At 38.2% G+C, this 17,667-nt stretch overlaps 1 protein-coding gene across 5 annotated transcripts in view; it reads left to right on the plus strand.

Annotated features, from left to right (window-relative positions):
• The window catches only part of EVI5 (ecotropic viral integration site 5), an 84,550-nt gene that overhangs the window by 36,455 nt on the left and 30,428 nt on the right, over positions 1 to 17,667 (plus strand). For 4 of the 5 annotated variants that reach the window (XM_087719304.1, XM_087719306.1, XM_087719305.1 and 1 more), the window contains 5 exons: positions 2,986 to 3,018; positions 3,544 to 3,690; positions 10,081 to 10,215; positions 12,333 to 12,473; positions 14,143 to 14,301. In XM_087719304.1, coding sequence (XP_087575430.1) covers positions 2,986 to 3,018; positions 3,544 to 3,690; positions 10,081 to 10,215; positions 12,333 to 12,473; positions 14,143 to 14,301 — 615 coding nt within the window. The remainder of the gene's footprint in view (positions 1 to 2,985; positions 3,019 to 3,543; positions 3,691 to 10,080; positions 10,216 to 12,332; positions 12,474 to 14,142; positions 14,302 to 17,667) is intronic. The other variant, XM_087719308.1, reaches the window with a different exon arrangement.

Raw genomic sequence — 17,667 nt, forward strand, 5'->3', positions numbered from 1 at the left:
AATCATTTTAGAAAATTGGATCCTTTTCTATGAGCCATGTTTTTTTCCTCTTGACAGTTAGAGGATCAAGTATGTTCCAAAATCAGCCTGTTTCATTAATTTTCAGAAGGCGGGGAGGGAGAGAGAAAAGTGCAAGTAATAGTGTCAGAATCAAGTTCTTAATGAAGGAAAAAACTGTGTCAGGCAGTTGCATGGTGAAGATGAAAATGTATTTAAACAGAAATAACTGGACCTAGCATAATTATGTAACAGTGAGGTGAAGAATAGCAATGATAACAGTTTATTTTTAAAAATGAAGTGTTGTATATATCATTTAAATTCTCGATGCAGCATTGTTAGAAAATATGGATTAAAATGCACATAATTGGGTTGTGTCGTGCCGGATATTTGTTCCATTTCAATTTGTTCCATTATTTTAATCTGCAGAAGGTACTGCAAATAAACTTGTGGTGTGGGAAATATTTACCAATGAGAGGGCAATCTGAAAAACCCTACTTTCCTTGGGAATGTGGAAATAAACTGAACGTTTCCCAGGGGTGAAAGCTATGATTAATAGCTCATATTGGCCTGGTACTTATATCAAGAACAGCAGAAAATCTGAAGCATAAAGAAATGGTCAAAAATATTCTGTTTCTTCAATGTTCCTGCTTTTATAAGGCTATCATCACTTTTCAAATGTTTACTTTTAGGGCAGAATTTTATTTTGTTCTTACTAGTAGAGGCAGCAATAACTGCAAGAATTAGAGAATCTATCCTAATTTTCTGCTCTATGCCTAAGCAGTGATGATTCAGTTTCCTATTAGCAGTGGAGGTTTATTATTTTGTCCTAAATAAGATGAAGATATGGCTCACTATGGTTTTAAAAGTAGAATGAAGTGGTTTTCACACATCTGTTCTTAAGGTTTCTATAATATCCAAAAATGTAGTTATCAGATTAAATATATGATGGAAATACCTAATTCAGTCTAATCAAATCTTGCTCCCAGCCCCTAAAATATATCCAAAAATCCTAGCAGTAAGTAGAATTTAGGGTCTGCCGTTCATCTTGAAATGTTCTTGAACTTCTTTTATTTGGCGTATTTCTGAATGGTCTCAGATTTAGAAAATCTGTTGTTTCTTACAAAGCTGAACCCAAAGGATCTAAGGCAGAGGTTGGCAACCTTAAACACTCAAAGAGCCACAAAGGTCCTAACTGAAAGCCCCTCGTTCAACTCCGGTTCCCCCATAGAGTCCCCTCCTAGCCCAGCATCCTTTTTCCTCTACCTGTCCTAACTGAAAGCCCTATCAATTGTGGAGCCAACTGGAAAACCCACCTTTTGTCATAGCATCTCCTCCTGGTACACTGTGCTTCCCCACCCCCCACTCCACCCCGTAGCTCCTCTCAAAATTGTGGTGCTGACCAGCGACAGGGAGCTGCAGCAGAGGTATGAAAGAGCCACATGCGGCTCCAGAGCTGCAGGTTGCTGACCCCTGATCTAAGGGGCTAATATTCTTTTTTCCGCATCCTATGTATAAATTATGTCATGCTACATTCTTACAAGCTTTTTAGAGATCCGTCTCCATTTTAGGAAAGCTTGAAAAGTAACGAGGGCCTAGTAAGTATGGGTGCTTGTCTTCTAGGATAGATCTTATTATGCCTAGCTTTTAAATTTAGGTAAGTCAATATCCCTAGGAAAGGCTATGATTCAGGAAGTGTTCTTGAATGATTAGCTAGTACCTTCTTTGAATATTTTTAATGTATTTTGGTGTCTTATCAATATGACATCATTGTCATTGTCTCCTCAGCTGTAGAAAGCTTGCTGCCACTCATAGCATGAAATATAACCCATCCTTCCTTCCTTCTCTGATAGATATTCAGTGGGAATAGATAAGATTCCTTTTTTCTGATACTTAATCACAGCTCTTTAAAAATATATATATTTCAAAAAGTAAAAGAGCCATAAAAGTTTAGTTCTTGATCCCAAAACTTCGTTTTTCTTCCCTAGGATATGGCTATTCCCCATAACGAGAACCGTCCTTAGTATGTTCTGAGGAAATATTACTTGTTACTAAAAGTTTCTGTCTTGGATCTCACAAAGTAGATGGAAATTGCCTTCCTAAATCATATCACTTTAGAAAAAGATTAAGATCTCAAATCATCTTGAATATATTGTCTACAGCAGTGGTTCCCAAACTTGGCAACTTGTGGACTTCAATTCCCAGAATTCTCCAGCCAGCTCTGCTCTGCTGGCTGGAGAATTCTGGGAATTGAAGTCCACAAGTCTTAAAGTTGCCAAGTTTGGGAACCACTGGTCTACAGTATGAATTCTCCCTAATCTGTACATATCCAGAAGTTTATCTAATCTAATCTGCTAGTACAAACACATTTTCATTTAGTTGTGTCCTTTGCTCCTTAAAGCAAATTTGTGGCTCTGCTGATTTATCTTGTTCCGAGTTGCTGTATTTACAGGTAGAAATGTCTGATACATTTGTGGTTAAGGTGGATGTTTCTGAATTAAAAAATGACAGACTATTTGAATTACTCTGAAAGTTCTCTTCTATTGTAAATGATAAATTAGCCAGATTGGCTAAAATTAGCCATATTTCATTTGTATACTTCAAGTCTTCATACTTTTTCATTACTGAATCCTTATTCCTTAAATCCTGTTTAGCAAAAGTAGTTCCACCTTTCTTGGGTAGCCACACTTTTAAAATATGCTCAGATTATGCCTCCTTTCAGTTTATAATACTTCGATTAAATATATTCTACACGTAACTGCAGAATTCTCTATGCAAGGAACTATTGAACTTTAAAGAAAAATGTAAAAATATGTTATTTTTCAAAATCAATTAGCCTATGCTACTGAAAGATTTGACTATTGGGAAAATGCATGCTTTATTGTATTGGGAAAGTAGGTAAAATTTGAGCATAATTCCCTGTTTTTACTCTGTTGCTTTATTTCTCCTTTCTCTTATTTCTGTCTGAATTTTTTCCCCTTTTTGTAGGAAAGTGCTTCCTTGGCAGATAGATTGATACAGGTATACTACTTTAGTATTTCACACTAATTATTTTTTCTGCTACCAAACAAGCCCTTAGCTTTCTATTTTTAGTGCATGGATAACTACATGCATTTTCACATGAAATGTTTACTGTAATTAATTGAGCAATTGTGCCATATCAGATAATATCTAAGCACATGCCTGCATGTTACTTCTAATAACATCCAGGATTCTTAATCACTGGTGGGCTCTCATCTTTTGCCACTAATTCTGTAGATTACTATGAACTTGTAACGGACGTGTGCATGCACAAATGAAGTAATAAATGCATGAACAGAGTTCAACTGAATGCAGGTACACAACTGACCATGCTTAAGAATACTAAACATTTTAAGGTGGTGCAGTAACTAAACTGCTTTAATTTACTAAATTGATGTATTGGCTTGTTAACGCTTATGTGACAATTTGCAAGAACTTAACCGTACGGCAGAATAAATATGTAAAATTCTCGGTCTTCCCTGGATCGATCTTCCAATTGCTTTAAAAAGAAAATTATGTCCTAAGGGACAAGTGACGAGGGCCCAGGAAGCTGAGGAAAACTATCTTACAAAACGGGAGCTAGCCACCATCAAACAACAGAGTGATGAGGCCATTACTAAACTAGAGCAAGCTGAGAATACCATCAGAGAGCTCCAGCAACAGCAACAATGGGTAAGGCTGATAGCACCTTGATCTCTGGTCTTCCTCCTTTACTTGTGCGTATTTGTATCCATCGTGGCTTGGTTTCTGTTCTGTCCTACCCTGTTCTTCCAAATACACTGAATATGGTTGAATCTTCATTGATAAAAGGAAACTGAAAGTGAGTGAAGTATCCCATATGAATCTTAATTTACTGCAAAGAAAAACCTATTGATTTTAATGAGCCAACTTCCTAATATATTTCCTTATGATCACATCTGGCATACATAAGCAAATGACTATAAAGTGTAATTGCAGCAGCCCCCCCCCCAAAAAAAAACCTCTGGTTGGTGGACTGGAATCAGGCTGCGGCATGCCGCGCAAACAAGCGAAGCCCCATCCGTGGGATGCAGGAAGCATGCAACACCCTCACCTCCAGTCTGCAGAAAAAACTCTCCACGGAACCGGACCCTGGTACCCAAAAGGCTGGGGGGGGGGGAGGGCTCTGAATTACAGAATGCCTACATATCTCTCTCTTTCTATTCACACAGTATTATGTGGCTAGATATATAATTTGACAAATTTTTGCGAAATTTAAAAAAGCACTTAGGAGAGAATGATAAAAACATTTTACTATGCATCATTAAGTTGTCAATGTAATGTGTCAGAATTACCATTAAAAGCTATTAGCTGTTATCAGCTGAATGCCCTCCGAATATGATAGACTGCGATTTCCAGTTTTCCAGCTAGCAATTTTGGGAGTCTGGCCCATTTGGAGGACATATATTTGGATAAAGTTAGAAACCTCAATTGCAGAAGTTTTTTTTAAATGTATTAGTTTCATATGCAAATTTGGATCAAATGAGTTTCACCGAAACAAAAATATTGTTGTTTTGTATCTGAATACAAGTAGTCCTCAACTTACAACAGTTCAGTTAATGACCGTTCGAAGTTACAACTGCACTGAAGAAAGTGACTTATGACCGTTTTTGATATTTATGACCATTGCAGCATCCCCATGGTCATGTGATTCACATTCGGATGGATACTTGGCAACCGATTCACATTTATGACGGTTGCAGTGTCCCAAGGTCATGTGATCACCTTTTACAAGACAAGCAAAGTCAATGGGAAAGCCAGATTCACTTAACGACCGTGTTACTAATTTAACAGCCGCGGTGATTCGCTTAACAAATATGGCGAGAAAAGTCATAAAATGGGACAAAACAAATTTCTCATTTAGCAACATAAATTCTCAATTATAGTCGTAAGTCGGGGACTACCTGTACATAGAAACGTTTTCATTTTGTCTGTACTGTTTGAAAAACATTGGAAGATGATTTTCCCAAACTAGAATTGGTTTCAGCTTTACTGTGAAGAAAATAACTTTGAAATGTTACTAAACCTGTTTTGTTTGTTCATTAGCAAATAATTGATAATTAAGAAATATCTTACAGCCTCTTACTTTTGTTGATAAGATTGGGTTAGAACAAATGATGATAATGTGGGGTTACGGAAGCAGAAGGAAAAATAACATTTCCATAAGAATAGCTTTACTATGGTTAAGTTTTAGCAGAACTACGGTAATAACAAAGAAAGCAGAAGTACAAGACTTGATTATAATCTTATGGATTCTGTGGAACAGATGGATGATTAGCTTGCTGTGAAAGAAAGAGGTTCTTGTTCTTGATTAGTTCATGTGTGAAAAAAAGAGATTATGGAGACTAGCTCTTTCTGCCATGCTGCTTGTCTTCCAACCTACGATTGCAAATGTTGGACTGCAACATTAAAGCCAGTGGTGGGATTCAAATAATTTAACAACCGATTCTCTGCCCTGATGACCAGCTGGGTAGGCGAGGATCAGTGGTCATGTGACTGGGTGGGCGTGGCCAACTCAACATCACTCAGGTCGATGGGCGCTTCGCCTTAGCTGTTACAATGTAACAAGAGTTAATTGGAGAGAAAGTTTCTGTAAGCAGGGTAATAAAGATTAGGCTAGAAACAACACCAGAATGTTTCCTTCCTGCCTTCTTTACAGGATTAGCTCTGTAAAGTGGGGTGAGGGAGGAGAGACAAAAAGAGATTTCTTCCAACAACCGGTTCTCCGAACTGCTTAGAAAGTTAAGAACCGGTTCTCCCGAATAGGTGCGAACTGGCTGAATCCCACCACTGATTAAATCTATTGTTACTGTCTACTGGTAACAATGTAGAAGCGTAGATGGGATAGGACTCACAAAGAAAATACAGCTTTCTGGAGCTAATTATAGTTTTCCAAGTATAGAAGATGGCTTTTCAGAAGTTATTTCCAATAATAAAGTTTTGTTTGTGAGCACTTTCAGAATTTTTAAGATTGTAGTAGATTCTCTTACATTAATCATTAATCCTGCTACTGTGATTCTTGCATTGCAAAATCAATGGTTCAGTTTATTGTTTAATAAAAGTGCTTTATTTTTAAAATAAGGATTACATTCTGATCAATAATATAAATAGTAGCATTAGAAACTTTAAAAAAAAGTTCTTAGTATGTTTATGCAAGCATTTTAGGGGTTGGTTTAGGTTAATTTTTAATCTTTGTTATATCTCTCTCTGACCTGTTATAAGTTCAATTGAGAGGGAATGGCTACTGGAATAGTGTAACACAACTAATATGTTCTGTTAAAACATAAATGCCTAAAGTTTTCAATATAATTGTTCCTTTGGTAAAACATTATTTAAGCTTAATTTCTTCATCAGCCCATTTTCTGAATATTTTTAAATTTATTTTTGCCCCTTTAATGGGGGAAAAAATGCTTATTTTAGTGTTGACAGTATATATTCACAGTCCATTATTTTAATGAGGTGTAGATTTATCATCACAGTTCCTCTTCCTCAGCTGAAAGTTCTCACTTAATGCATTGATAAATTCTAAATTCTGGAAATATAACCAAGGAGAGCATATGCATGATGTCAGCTCCGGCCAGCCCAGAGGCCTGGAGCTGCCATTCAGGGGAGAAACCGGGGCCAGCTGCCAAGACTCCTCAGGCTTCCCTCCTACACAAACAGCTGAGTAAATCTACAAAGCTAGTGATAACTGACAACAATCCGCGATTAATTGCCGGGTGGTGTTTGTTTTGGGTTACGAGGGGATGGGGTGTGCACATGCGCGAGGTGCAGGTTATCCTAATTACTAAGTAACTATAAAAGATGGTGGGGAGCACCAGGTGGCAGCTTTGACAATTTATTCATTGCCTTAGTGCTTTCTTGGTTAGTTCCTGCCGAAGGAAGAATATAAACTAAATTTCAAACCGTTTCCGTGTTTGGCTGTTTTCATTAACTCTTCGGAACCTGGCACACGATTTATACAACAGGATTAGTCCAATCTCATGCGTACAATCCTGGTGATTCAGCCCAAATTGTAGCAATAAAAGACAAAATTCATATGAGATGAAATAATATTCCACTTCTTTAGGTGTCCAATATACGCAAAACAATTTTTCTTCTTCTGAATTTGCATTTTGGTAGGTTGTGATATTTTTCAGATCCTGACACAGCATTTGGGCTAGGTGCTACATTCTAGTTCTAATTGATTTGCATAACCTTAAAAGAATTACAAATTGCTTGGTATGTATATAGATTCTGGGAATCATCCGAGACAGCCATCAGACATAAATCATTGAATTCTATAGCCTTGGACAAGAATATAGACTTCTTAGAACATTTGAATAGATAAGTGGATTACAAATTCATTTCAGCTGAGGTAATTAAAAAAAGAGTACAGCAAGATTTTAGCATTGACTTCGTAGTCATGAAGAATGTGGTGAGAAGTATTGGATAGATGCCACAGGAAGGAAGTGAATGCTATATAAAGCATTCCCTATTTTTAAATCAGATGCTGCCTGCACATGTTCAGTTCAAGTTCTGTGACCTAAAATTTCCTTTCAGTGAAAACTTTATAATAAATAATATCCAGAGCCTGTCCACTGTCGCTCCCTCATTGTGTATTGTTTAAAATCAAGGTTATTTTTCTGAGTGTCTTCTATTTTAGATTGGTTCCTTGCCTTATGGCCTCATTTAGAATTTTGTATCGGTAGCATTCTAACTAAGTGTATTTAAATGTTGTATGCTGTATTCCTGCCTAAACAAGGCTCTAAGGTAATATAAAAAATAATCTTGGATGTTCTGGAATATTTTGTATGCTATAATTAATTGTGGATTTTTTTTAAAAAAAAAATTCCATACTGAATGGCTTTTTTAAAGTCCCTTTTAAACCTTGGTTGGTTTAAATCAGGGGTGTCAAACTCGTGGCGCGTGGACCAAATGTGCCACCTGCTGGCCATGCCAACCTCCAGTTTAGCGAAGGGGGGGGGAGTCCCGATATGTCATGTGATGATGACTTGATGCCGTGAGTTTGACACCCTTACTTTAAATCAAATGTCTTTGAAGGAGGACTGTTTTGTCAAAAAAAAAAATAACATATTTGATTTTGTTCCAAATAAATATTATTCAGTTGAGTATAACGACATAAAGTTCAGATAATTAAACTGAATTTAAATTAGTTGCTCTCAAAAACAATACTTGGGCCTCGTTTAAACCTAATATTTGTAACAGTATTTTGAAAACACATATTCATTACAAATGGTTCCTAATCTTTGAGAATGTTTGAAAAGCTGGTACCTTCTGCTACACAAAAGTATGCATAAGAACACAAAATATCTAATATGGTTAATTTTATAGCACAGGAAGTGGATTTTCTTTCCCTAGTCAGAATATAAATGTAATCATTACAAATGTACCCTCTCATTTTTCATGCAAAAATTAATGGCCGGTTCCTTAAAACCTTGAAATAAATTTAGATTGCACAAATAAAAAAGTTTAATTGTGCCCCAAAGTAAATTTCATTGAGGAACTTGCTCATTCCTTTTTGGTTTGAATAAGAAATTGAAATTGTGGTGGTTCAGAGACTCCTGTAAAGTCTTATGGAACCCATAGTTCATAAGTTAAGAAGCTTTGCTCTCTATGTACATAAAATGATTCGGAAAGTCAATGCACCATTTTGGAGGCTTTGGGAAATTATCTCTTCCTTTCCTTATTTCATTTAGAAAGTTTAAATTTTTAGCGAAGGGAGTCTCAGTTTTCCAGGTTTAAGTGTATACTATATAATGTATATCTTCTTTCCCAGGTCAATGAATCACAGATTTTTGCCTATTAAAAAACTGTCATCATACACTTGACCAGTATTTAAAACTCCTTGTAACTTAATGACTTGTATTATGTTTTTATAAGACGGGGTCCTCAACCCCCAGTCCATGGCCCGCAGCTTATTTGGAACCCGGTGGCAGAAGGGGTGGGAGAACGCTCATGTGTGTGCATGTGCAGGCACATCTGCATTTGTGAAAGCAGCGTGCACACGAAACCATCCCCACCACCCCCACCGCCGCTGGTCCGCCAGTCCAGAAAGTTTGGGGGAGCGCTGTTATAAGATGTAAGCTGCCCAGAGGATAGGAATTTTATTCGCAATAAATTACAGTGACAAAATCTTGTCCAAAAGAGGGTCAATTATCCATTGTGCAGCTGCATAGTTGCAGCCAGTTAAGCCAATGTATTAAATACACTTGACATTTAGATAAAGACAGGATGAGAGAGTATATTTGATGCTCCTGTGATTTGTTGGCTGCAATTGCACTCGGAGGTAAAATCGTAAATGCGCTGGTAGTAATGGGGGCGCATAGGCAAATGGTCGCTTATTTCCTTGATAGACTGTCAATGACGTTTGACAATGGCACAGATACAAATCTGTTAACCAACTCTTGATCGCTATGGGTAGATCTCTTTACCATATTTTCAGCAATATGAAAGGAACGGCTCTATCTGCTTTGTTTATAATAAAAAATGTGAAAATAAAAGATTGAATTCTATTAGTCATTGCTGCAGACTGACTGACTCAGTTTGCCTATTATTGGAAAAACACTGACTTAGTTGGCTAAGTGGAGAATTAAACATACCTTTTACTCTTAAAATATTTCTATCATATCTTCAGAACTGAGTGGTTTGTTAGTCAAATGGAACAAAACTGTAGCACTACCCCAAAATGTTAATTGTTAATTACTAATTGAGTAGTTTTTTTAATTAGACCTTAAGAAAACTAGATCAGCATTCCTTCAGCTTTTAGAAACAATTTTAATTACATGTTTGGGTTAAGGAAAAATCACAGTGGAAAAAAAACAAAGGTGTACTTTTCAAACTTTTGAAAGGAGTAGCATTGTCTTTGTTGTGATGCTGTAGGTCTGGTGAGAAATATTTTAAAAGAAAAAAAGCTTTACTGTTTCCAACATTACAGCTTTTAAAAAAAGTCTTTTTGTCTGCTTTATTGTGTGCACGATTTTACATTTTAAGATATCTCCTTTCCTTCTGTTAACACCGATGTTGGATCTCCTTGCTCTGCAGCATAAGAGCAGTTCCCCCCACAGTGAAGACTTCGTGCTGCAATTGCAAAGGGAGTTGATCGAAGCAAAACTCGGTGAAGCTGAATCACACAGTGCCCTGAAGGAAATGCAAGATAAGGTTCTTGAGATGGAAAAGGTAAGTCAGACTATGAATGCTCGGTAGAATCCAAGTTTTCCAAATCCTTTGACCATTACATACTTTGCATAACATAGAAGAATAGGATAGCAATAGCAATAGCAGTTAGACTTATATACCACTTCATAGGGCTTTCAGCCCTCTCTAAGCGGTTTACAGAGTCAGCATATTGCCCCCAACAACAATCCGGGTCCTCATTTTACCCACCTCAGAAGGATGGAAGGCTGAGTCAACCCTGAGCCAGTGAGATTTGAACAGCCGAACTGCAGAACTGCAGTCAGCTGAAGTAACCTGCAGTGCTGCATTTAACCACTGCGCCACCTCGGATTGGAAGGGACCTTGGAGGTCTTCTAGTCCAACCCCCTGCTCGAGCAGGAGACCCTGTCATTTCAGACAAATTGTTGTCCAGTCTCTTTTATGAAAGTCTTCAGTGATGGAGCACTTATAACTTCTGAATGCAAGCTATTCCATTGGTTGATTGCTCTCACCATTAGGAAATTTCTCCTTAGTTCCAGATTGCTTCTCTCCTTGATTAATTTACAACGATTGTTTCTTGTCTTGCCTTTTGGTGCTTTGGAAAATTTTATTTCCCATTGAAATTGAACAGAATTAAGGTTCATAATAAATACGGGCCAGTTTTAATTATTACTTTAAAATGAAATGTTTGTTCATGAAATGATTTGATGTCCATAATTAGATTTAGTTGAAGATATTGAAGGACTGTCTCATCCATATATTTCCATCTGTGCATTATATTTACCATCAGGAGCATTACTGTGTATCCAGTTATTTTCAGTACCACTGTGGGGAGATGAGAAGTCTTCTATTGAAGCACCCAAGTTATGGACAATCCTTTGTATAGAATTTTGACCCTTCCCCTAAATTATTAATGAAGGCTGAGGATCTGTCTCTTTTGATTCTTTTCTATATATAAAAACAGTCAAGCTAACTTTGAATACCTAAAATGTATTGTAATTTATGTTTTTTTTTAATTGCATCCTGAACTGGATGGGTGAACTTGTTTGAGTATTGGTTAACTGCCATTTCCCTGCAGTTCAGACATAACTGTTGTCTATGCAGGAAGATGATAGTTGAAAGTGCAGTAAAAAAAAAAAAGTCATCTTCAAATTGAAGTCAACCCTTCATAATTGGTTGCTTCATGGGAAGGTCCACATAGTTTTCTTGGCAGCTTGCTTGCTTGCTTGATCGTGACCCGACAAATGCGCACACGACAAAACCGCGCCGACAAAACCGCGGCGAGAACATCGTGATGTCATAAACGCACCCACAACAACGCGCCCACAAAGGCGTGATTTAAGTTAAGGTAAGGGTTAGGGTTAGGGTTAGGTTCAGGGTTAGGGTTAGGGTTATTAGGTTGTTATTAGTTGTTTGTTGAAGGCGCGCTTTTGTTGGCGCGCTGTTATCGGCACGCTTCTGCGCGCATTCGTCGGCACGATTTCGACCTCGCACTTTTCTCGCTGCGGTTTCGTCGACGCGCTTTCGTCGAGTGTGCATTTGTTGGTGAACCTTGCTTGATTTATTTGATTCATGTTCCATCTTTCATTTAGGAGTTCATAGCACTGTATATACTGCTGTCTCCTATTTTCCCTCTAGAACAACAACTCTGTAAAATACATCGTGCTGAGATGAGAAGATGACTGGCTCAAGCCACTAGGACAGCTTTTGGGGCTGAGGGTGGACTCATCTAGGTCTCCTCTAGGATCTAGGTCTCCTGATTCAACACGGTGACCACCTTGCTACAATGACTCAATGTGGGAATGGCTTGGTGTTACTTTCTTCTGGGTTGTCTTTTCAACTTCCCAGCTTAAGCCTAGATCTTTGGAGTTCTCCCACTCAATACTTCTGAGCCCAAATAAGGTCAGCCAAAGAGATACTATCTTCTTTAGAACTTCCGTGTTGTCATCATTACAGTTCCTTTAATCACTACAGTGAAGAAATAAATAATATGCTCCTTCCAAAAAGAAAGATTTCCCTATTTGAGGAGGAGGGATGGTTTTTATATTCTGAATTGTTAGACCCCCAATTGCTAGTGCATTTTCCTTAGCTGCAAGAGGTGGATGTTGTGCCAATATTGTGCCTTTTGTCGTTTTCTGCAGCGGAACAGCTCTTTGCCTGATGAGAATAACATTGCCAGACTTCAAGAAGAATTGATTGCAGTGAAATTAAGAGAAGCAGAAGCTCTTATGGGTTTTAAAGAACTTCGGCAGCAAGTTAAAGATTTAGAAGAACACTGGCAGGTAATTCTGTGCAGATCAACACTAAGTCCCTAAATTAATTTGGAAATAAATTGTGTATGGTGGATTCCATGAAGAGAGCAAATGCGTTAGTAAATGAACCCTATGTTATGATTGGGAGAGCCCAACATTTATTTTGAGCTCTTGCATTTAGCAAACAAGAGTTTATAGATGATAGATAGATAGATAGATAGATAGATAGATAGATAGATAGATAGATGATAGATAGATAGATAGATAGATAGATAGATGATAGATAGATGATAGATAGATAGATAGATGATAGATGATAGATAGATAGATAGATAGATAGATAGATAGATAGATAGATGATAGATAGATAGATAGATAGATAGATAGATGATAGATAGATAGTTGGTTGATTGATTGATTGATAGATAGATAGATAGATAGATAGATAGATAGATAGATAGATAGATAGATAGATAGATAGATGATAGATAGATAGAGATGTTGTGGCCCAGCAGGAGCCGTTGGAGCTGCCACCAGACTCCGACAGTGAGGGGCCCTATGAGTCGGCTCTGGAGGATGTGGAGGATATTTGACAGGGTTCCGACTCCGAGCAGAGCACAGAGAGGCTCGTTGGCCACCAGGAGGCGCCTGAGCCTTGGACCAGTGGGGAGGAGACAAGGGAGTGTGATCATGACCTCAGCAGTGAGTTGTCCTGGATGCCCGGCACCAGAGAGCTAATGGGCGTAAGGAACAGTTGTGCAGTGACAGGAGGTAATTGCACTCAGCTGCTGGTAATTAGGCTCCTCTCCAGACTATAAAAGGAATGCTTGTGCACACGCCCCTTTTGCAGATGTCAACGTATTAACGAATGTTGGAGAACAGTATTGTGAGCTTGGCAGGCTGGATTGCTGCCACGGCTTATCTGTGTTGGATTGCTGCCACAGCTTATCTGTGCTGGTTTGCTTTCAAGGACCTGTCTATATGTTAATAAATTCCGTAAAGTATCTTTGACTCGGAGTGTGTTGGTGTGGGACGAGGGGGATCAGAACAGATAGATATAGATAGATATAGATATAGATACAGATACATATACAGTATATCTATTAAAGCTGATGTGGTTTTAAACCTCCTGGGTGAAAGGCAGCCTACTCCAAAACATGTTTTCTCAGAAGGAACTGCTGTTGAATATAGTTTGGTGGGAACAACTGTGAATGAAATTAAAGCCTTATATTATCTTATATTATTTTAGGGACGTGGTGGCTCAGTGGCTAAGACACTTAATCAGAAAGTTCAGCTGTTCGAATTCCTAGTGGACATTACTTGTCCCAGCTTCTGCCAACCTAGCAGTTCGAAAGCATGTAAAAATGCAAGTAGAAAAATAGGAACCACCTTTGGTGGGAAAGTAACAGTGTTCTTTGCGCCTTCGGCATTTAGTCATACCGGCCACATGACCACAGAGACGTCTTCAGATAGTGCTGGCTCTTCGGCTTTGAAACGGAGATGAGCACCGCCCCCTAGAGTCAGAAACGACTAACTCATATATGCGAGGGGAGCCATTACCTTTATTCTATTGCTAAAATGTAAAATTTTAAAAAACAACTCCTGAGCGCAGCAGCAGATATGGAGACACTTAATATTGCACTGCAAGATAAATAACAAAATCTATGGAAACATATTAAGATATAGCCATGTTTTTTAGCGTCATCTAATTCGCACTTCAGGAAGATGGAAAGACCCACCTAAGAAAAATGCTGTAAATGAACTTCAAGATGAGCTAATGACAGTCAGACTCCGAGAAGCAGAAACTCAAGCAGAGTTAAAAGAAATAAAACAACGGATGATGGAAATGGAAACTCAGGTAAGAAACTTAGTCATTCAAAAATTATTAAATATCTGGTGTGGTATAGCAGAACCATGAGAATGCAATATTTGAAAAGCATAGATGAAATTACTAGTGTTTTGGGGACAGGAGAGATCATAATGCTATAATTTAAGGTACCCTCCATCTGTGACACTCATTAGGTGATTCTGGATTATGTTCCCTTTTTCCCCTCCAAATAAAATTTCTTAAAAGTTTGATGGGAGGACAAAAACAAATACAGGTAGTTCTCGGTTTCTGACCATAATTGAGCTCAAAATTTCTGTTGGTAACTGAGACATTTGTTAAATTAGTTTTGTCCCATCTTACGATCTTTCTTGCCACAGTTGTTAAGAGAAACATTGCAGTTATTAAGTTAGTAACTCGGGTTTTAAGTGATTCTGGCTTTCTCATTGACTTTTCTTATCAGAAGGTCACAAAAGGTGATCACATGACCTCAGGACACTCCAATCATCATAAATCTAAATCAGTTGACAAGCATTTAAAGTTTGATCATGTGACTATAAGGATCAGTGGTGGGTTGCAGGTGGTATGCCCCAATGTGGGCCTACTGGAGTCTTTTTTTCTTTCTTCTGAAGAGTTATTGGTACACTCTAGAACAGTGATGGCGAACCTTGTCGGCACCGAGTGCCAAAACTGGAACATGCGTGCATGTGCGCATGCTGGGGCACTGGAAGTCCAAAGATCAGCTATCCAGCGTTTGCATGCCTGTTTTGGGGCCATTTTTGGGGCTGCTTTCAGGCTGTTTTTGGCCTGAAAAACAGCCCCAAAATGCCCAGAAAATGGCCTGAAAATGGCTCCAAAAACCAGTCTGGTTTTTGGCTGTTTTGGGGGCTCTTTTTCCAGCAGTTTTCCAGCGCTCCAGCACCTGCGAAGACCAGCTGGCTGGCGCACTGAAATCCAGAAGAGCAGCTGGTGACGGCGGCATGCCCACAGAAAGGGCTCTTCGTACCACCTCTTGCACAGGTGCCATAGGTTCACTCTAGAACAGGCCTGTCAAACTGGCAGCCTGCAGGCGGGATACAGTCTATGCAGGCCACACCCACCCCATGCTCCCCAAAGGCAAAAAACATAGCGATACAGCACAATGCAAGCAGGTTTGACATGCCTCCTCTAGAATTTAATAAAACCCATTTTTCTTCTTTGTAATCTTCCCAAAATTCTAAGGGCAGATACAACTTAATCACATACCGTATTTATTTTATCTTGTTTTATGAAGACTCAAAAAGTTTACACACTACCTTACGAAGCCTGAGTTGGGATAACACCCATATAGGTATTGCCTAGAGTATTTTATTTTTCTCCTCACCACCAATATGGGCATTTCCCCCCCCAAAGGTTTACTGTTGGATATTTACAAGTAGATCTTTAAATGGTTTGTTTTATCTATATGAATACTTAGATCCAGAAAACACACATTGAGAATATATGTTCTAAATTAAAACATCTAGCTTTTTGTTAAAGTGTAGATTGCTTTGCTTTTGGTCCAATAGGGCCTCGTATGTTATAACAGTAAAAAGCAATTACTGAAGATGCAGGATCTAAAAAAAGAGCAACACAGAGCAATCTTATGATATAATAGTACTGTATGTTAAAAAGCAGTGTGAATTTAAATCCATTTATGACTTTTATCATGCTTCCTAGTTTAAGCAGCAGTTTTTCTAACCTTTTCAGCCAGTAGGGGGTATAGGTGTTCTGTGTGATCATATATAAGCAATACACACACACACACACACACATGCACACATATATACACAAGAACAATTGTATGTACACTTCATAGACAAGTTGTGGAGATTATAGTTCTTCGGAAATTCATGAACTACAATTCCTGGAGTCATCGATGCTGGATATGCTGGCTGATATACTGGAATTGTCACATATAATCCAAAACAGCAAAACCTAATGAATATAACATATTCAGATTTCAATTAATTTACTGTTTCATTTTGATTTGTGTCTTGTTTATGAGAAATAATAGTTTATTCAAACAGGTGAACCTTTCATCAGGATCAGCTAGACTTACGGCCATACTGAACAGGTTGGCTGGCAGAGGTACCGCGGGCCTGTCCTTTGACATTTCCATGCCGGCCCCGTGGGCCGGATCTGACTCACGGGGGCTTGAGTTTGACCCCGCTGCCGTAGAGCAACCAATAAACATTATTTAGAGATATTTCCCACATATTTTAAAAGAAGGTTTCTGTTTTTCTCAGAAGCATAAACAATAAACAACCTACTTATTCAAGCCTTATAAGCCTCCACTGGGAAGACAAGGCTATTCCTGATTACTGTACCAATTTCATGTTAAACAACACAAAGGCATATAAAACCAAAAGTACCCCTAGGTGTCAAATCTGCCAGATCAGCCAGGTCTCCGATATTTAGATACGTTAAGAAAACAGCAGAGCCTTAGGGAATTAAAGATGAAAGAAAGGTACATTTCAGACAGAATTGATTGATAAAAAGGCACATGAAATTGATTGATAAAAATACCATGAAAAGGAAATACTGCAGTTTAAGATCCAGATGAAACACGTTATCTTTTACGCGGCTGCAAAAGATCTCCACGCATTTTTGTCAACATTTAAGAGAGCTACTAAATTTGAAGAGATTAGATTACATCTCATTCAAGAAGAGGTGGTGCCAGAGTGTAATGAGGAAAAAAACAACAACCCTAAATTTAAACACAAGGAAAAACTATAATCAGCCTTGATTGCAAGATGGAGCAAAGTACTCATAATCCTCAATTTATAACCAGTTTGTTTAGCAACTGTTCAGAGACACGACTGACCTTCCTAGGCGTACTGATGACCTGGTTCTGAAGTTCCAATGGTCAGCTTTTTACATTAACAGCAACAAGAATTCCTGTAGAGTGTAGAAGAGAAAAAAGCATTATATATGTATGAGGCTTACTCAAAAGCATGGAATGTACAGTATATTATGGAAACGTGACAGCTGGATTAAAAAATGTGATAAAATTGAAGAAATTGAACATTGCTGTTAAGAAAGAATTGATTATAGATAGGCCACCTGAGAAAGCTAATAAAAAAGAGAAGATCCAGAAGCAGGCAGAAAGGCATATTATAAAAATGAGTTGTTGTAGAAGAAGCAAGAATGCTAAGCAAGAAGCTAGAGAAGATAAGATAAAAAAGTAAAAGAGTTTGTCATTTGAACTGCTATTCTACAACAATAGAAAAATTAGTAATAGAGGTGTTCTGACCCCACTCGTCCCACACCAACACACGCCGAGCCAAAGATACTTTAAGGAATGTATTAAAAGACAGACAGGTCCTTGGCAGCAAACCAGCACAGATAAGCCTTAGCAGCAATCCAGCCTGCCAACCT

The sequence above is a fragment of the Thamnophis sirtalis genome, unplaced genomic scaffold, assembly GCF_051295495.1.
Source record: "Thamnophis sirtalis isolate CommonGarterSnake01/CBP01778 unplaced genomic scaffold, rThaSir2_p1.2 scaffold_7, whole genome shotgun sequence".
Lineage (NCBI taxonomy): Eukaryota > Metazoa > Chordata > Lepidosauria > Squamata > Natricidae > Thamnophis > Thamnophis sirtalis.